Source organism: Pterocles gutturalis, unplaced genomic scaffold (assembly GCF_000699245.1).
Source record: "Pterocles gutturalis isolate BGI_N339 unplaced genomic scaffold, ASM69924v1 scaffold1617, whole genome shotgun sequence".
NCBI classification, from domain to species: domain Eukaryota; kingdom Metazoa; phylum Chordata; class Aves; order Pterocliformes; family Pteroclidae; genus Pterocles; species Pterocles gutturalis.
The window spans coordinates 8,288-12,550 of NW_010109848.1; the positions used below are offsets into that span (position 1 = coordinate 8,288).

Here is a 4,263-nt window from a genome sequence, read left to right on the forward strand (position 1 = left end):
TGGGGAGGAGTTAGATTTCAGTCTATTGCTTATCGTCTTGTGGGGCCTGGGCTGTGGGGCAAAAGCTGATTTAATTCTCCTTCGAGTGTCTGCTTTTTCCAGTTGTCAGGGTGTGTACAGCGATGTCTCCACAGCATTGAATTTTTTAGTCTTTGCTTTGTTTCTGAGGCAATCCCCTAACTTCATCATTGTGTCCTGCAGATAGAAAAATCATATGAGGATGATCCATCTGTTTTTTTTTTTTTAGCACTTTATTTTAGGGACAGATGTCAGTTTATATGTTAGATTTATAAGAACAAAAGAACTAGTACTGGGCATTGTGCAAGCATTTCTGTTTGCAGGGGTGGCCTCTCTAGCAAGGAAAATGTGTGTAAAAGTGCCTGTCTTAACAAGTTATCACAGAAAGACTTCTTTCCCTCCCAAGGTTATGTGCCAGTCCTGCTATAAAGTTTATTGACCTATGAGGAATCTCACCGCAGTTCGCCATAGTCGGTTCCCGACATCAAAGCCTTCCTCCACCCGCCCTTTGTTTCCGTGATCCCCAGAAAAAGTGGTTCCTCTCCCCGGACCTAGTTAGGTGGGGCTGTCTGCCCCGGGTGATTCCTCAGCAAACCACAAACCGGAGGGCTGTAGAGAGGCCGGATAATTGTAAAAATTCCTGGAAAACATGAGGTTGGAAGGGGCACGGGAGGTGACCTAGTTCTGCCCCTGGCTCGGAGCAGTGCTGGCTTTGGCGCCGGATTGTGCAAGAGTTTGTTGATGGCGTTTTCTCCAGCTGGGTTGGAGTCCACTGAGAAGGAAGCGTGCCGTGTCCCCGGCCGCGTGTCCTGTTTTGGGAACGGTGGCTCCTGTCTGTTGGTCAGGTCTTGACCTTCCGCTTTGGAGAGCAGCAGTGTTAGGAGGTGCTGGCTGAAGCACTGAAAAGGTTGAGGAGTTAGGGTGTTTGTCAGGTTTTTTTAAAACAGAATTTTGACAAATTAGAAGTTTTTTAGTGTGTGTTTGATAGTATCTCACTGTTTACCTTATTGATACAAGCAGGTCACATTCTTGTGGGTCTAGTGAAGGTAGGGCCAAATGGAGGCGCAGAAGAAAGCGTCATCTCTTGCATGGAGACACAGCAGTGGGCAGCGCTTCAACCTCTGCCTTGTATTTGATGCTCAAACATTGGTCTCATGGAGGAACCGACGACTCAAGACTAGTTTTATCTCACCTGCCTCTGGGGAAAGTTGTGATGTTCTTTAGCTGTTAGGAAGTGATGCATCTAACTTCACTGAATGGAAAGCTGGCTCTGCTGGAGGTAATTTTAGTAGCTGGTTCATTTTACTTCTGGGGAATCAGCGTCTGGCAGATGAGGGAGGTAGTCCCTTGCTAGGTTACTTCTATCAGTTGGACTCAATGATCTTAAAGGTCTTTTCTGACCTAAAGGATTCCATCATTCTGGGCGTGTGAGAGGCTGGTTACTATTCCCGAGGCACTCAGGGTTCCCCCAATGAAAGTGCAAAGCCTTGCTGCTGTTACTGTGACACAAAAATAACAGACCTCATAAAATTTTGTCGGGGCCTTCCTTACAAAAGACTTAATTGTGCAGAGAGGGCTGGCAATATTTATTTGTGTGTAATTTCCTGCCCCAGGGAGCTGGAGATTGTGGCTGACAAAGGACAGATGAAGGGTTGGAGAAGGGACATGAACACGCAAGCGATTGATGGAGGTGACACTTGGCACACATCGTGCTGAGGCCATGACTTTTGTAGGGGTTTTTCTTCTTCCTTTCCCATGCCGGTTAGTTTACTTGTTGCCTTGTTTTGTGCCTTACTGCACATACCATGTGGCTTAATAATCCACTGCCATTCTCTGGTCCTCATCCCTGCGGAGGTCCTGTCACCCTCCTTTCTGGCAGAAGGGAGACTTGAAAGATTGTTCTTGCAGGTTGTGCTCCTACTAAATGCTCCTTTTCTATAACTTTCTCTCTTAAACTTGGGCACAGGGTGCAGCTACTGCCTTTATAAATATTCTAGCTCACAAAATTCCATCTTCATAATGGCTAGCTGTAGTTATTTTTGAATAGGTCTCTCAAGCTGTGACTTAATTTGGGGGATATTGTAAAGGGAAGAGCCTTTGGTTTGTTAATGGACATGAAAAGAGCATTTAACTTTGCTGTTATTTCTTGGGTAAACAAACACATTCTCACTCTTTCAGCGAAAATTGGGGAAGGTTGGTTTGTTTGTAGCCCACAAATGTGTTGTAGAGGTAAACTGGGGAAAGATCCACAAGCCAAGCTGGCAGGCGGCTGTCCGGAGCATCGCACCTTGTTCTCGGATGATATGTTGGCGGCAGCTTGGCAGGGATGTCGGCAGAGCAATCTCTGCGTGGTGTGCTTCAGCAGATGCATGCTGTGAACCAGGAGGAACTCGCTTTGTCCAGCGGTTCTCATTTCACACACGCTAAGTGTCAACTCGTAAAAAAATCATCTCTCCAGGCTACTTGTTAGGCTGCAATGTGTGAAGCAGCGCTGCAGTCCGAGTAGTAAAGCCCAAAGTTAGATTGTGATTTGTAGGAGCGGAGGATGACGATGACATTTCTGATGCTCACTTTGTCCGTCTGACCCTCAAGACCACGTTACAGTTGTCTCTCTGCCTTTTATTGTTGAATTATTCACGTCAAATTCACACAGTCCTGGGGCCTGGGTGAGGTTGGCTTTGTCCGACAGCCTCAGCGCAACTGCAGTGGCGTTGTGCCGCACTCAGAACATTAAAGTGTGTTTGGAGTTGTCTCTACTATGCAGATTTATGCTGCCATTAATAATGGTCTTCTCATTTTGCCTCCACAGAAATGGAATCGGTTTGGAATTTGCAGAAGCAAGGTAAGGATATTGGAAAGAACAAATAAATGAAATTGCTCTGGCTGTTGGGATGGGTGATGAGAGTGGATTGTCTTGGTGCCCAGAGATGCCCGAGTTTAGTTCTTGAGTGCCTGCTGTTTGCAGTGTGGGTTTAGGTGTGTTTTGGAAAGGACAGTAAGCTTTACCGTGGCGGTGGGGGGTTCAGAGAGAAGCAGAGTCTCCAGAAGAGCAATAAAACCAGTGCCAGGTTAGATTTGCTGAGCCTTCCCGTTGTGTATGCAAAATTGCTTTCTGTTTCTGGTGTTGGGTGTCTGACCCAAGAATACGTTTTAAATTCTTATGTATCCCCACGCTTCACCTGTGAAGATGTTCTGTGTTAGCTTGTGGGAAGAGCAGTACGTGGAGATGGATGCTGCTGCCCGGGGGTGTAGGCTGGGTCCTAAGGAAGAGTTCGTTAACAGCCGGGAACCTTGCAGATCTCTTGTGAACATCTTCAGCATGGGTCCTGAAAGTTGCTTGTCAAAAACTTGGGATTTTGCTTTCTTTCCAGATCCCAAAAGGATAATCACTTACAGTGAAGCCATGGATTGCCCGGATCAATGAAGGTAGCAAGACGAGACTGCCTGTTATAACCTTTCTGCAGCATTTGTGCTGTTCGTGGGGGACAAAAGGCTTTTATGCTCCTTCTAAATCTTCAGTGCAGCAGAGGAACCATAACTAGAATCACAGGATAATATATACAAATATATATATAGTTATTTAAAAATGGCAACTGAAAGTAATTAGACTCTTAAGGAATCTGAAAATTTATTTCAACGAGACTACACACGTGATTATTTAATCTCCGGTACTGAATAGATTTTTTTTTGGTTTTTTTTGTTTTGTTTTTGTTTAAAGAGTAAATGCAAGTGATTAACGAATACAGACTCAATTTGCAAGCCCGGTTCTAAAGTTCCTGCTGTCCTCTACGTGGGCACCAGCAACCCACTGAAGAGGCATTTCCACTTGACAAGGTTTCTGTTTCTTGTTGTGACTGTAGTGACACACTAATCACAGGGAAATCAGGATGATTCACCATCCTTCATCTCCCCTTTCCCTTCCACCTCCCCTATTTGTGTTTTGTTTTGGTTTTTTTTTCTCTGTTTTGTTTTCCATTGAATGCTGGAGAAACGCCTTGAAGTTTGCAGAGTTTCTTTTTTTTCCAGAGAATTATAATCCGCATGTTTTGCCAGGAGTAAAGCAGCCAATCGTATGCGGGGGATATTGTCTTAAAGCATCATTCTTCTGGGGGAAAGATGGTAATACTGCAGTTCTAGGATGCACGGTGAAGTCACACAGTTGACCTGGCTCCGGTTACATGTTGGACTACTGCAACTGAAGAGTTATTTCATTTTAAAAGACAACATGCAAAAATAAGCAATCTG

The 4,263-nt window shown here is 45.0% G+C and overlaps 1 protein-coding gene across 1 annotated transcript in view; it reads left to right on the plus strand.

Moving 5' to 3' along the window:
* Positions 1-4,003, plus strand: part of NUFIP2 (nuclear fragile X mental retardation protein interacting protein 2) — a gene marked incomplete at its 5' end in the record, with an annotated part of 9,952 nt that extends 5,949 nt beyond the window's left edge. The window contains 2 exons of the mRNA XM_010073089.1: positions 2,828-2,860; positions 3,390-4,003. Of these exons, the coding sequence (XP_010071391.1) occupies positions 2,828-2,860; positions 3,390-3,442 (86 nt within the window). The remainder of the gene's footprint in view (positions 1-2,827; positions 2,861-3,389) is intronic.
* Positions 4,004-4,263: the final 260 nt, after the last annotated feature.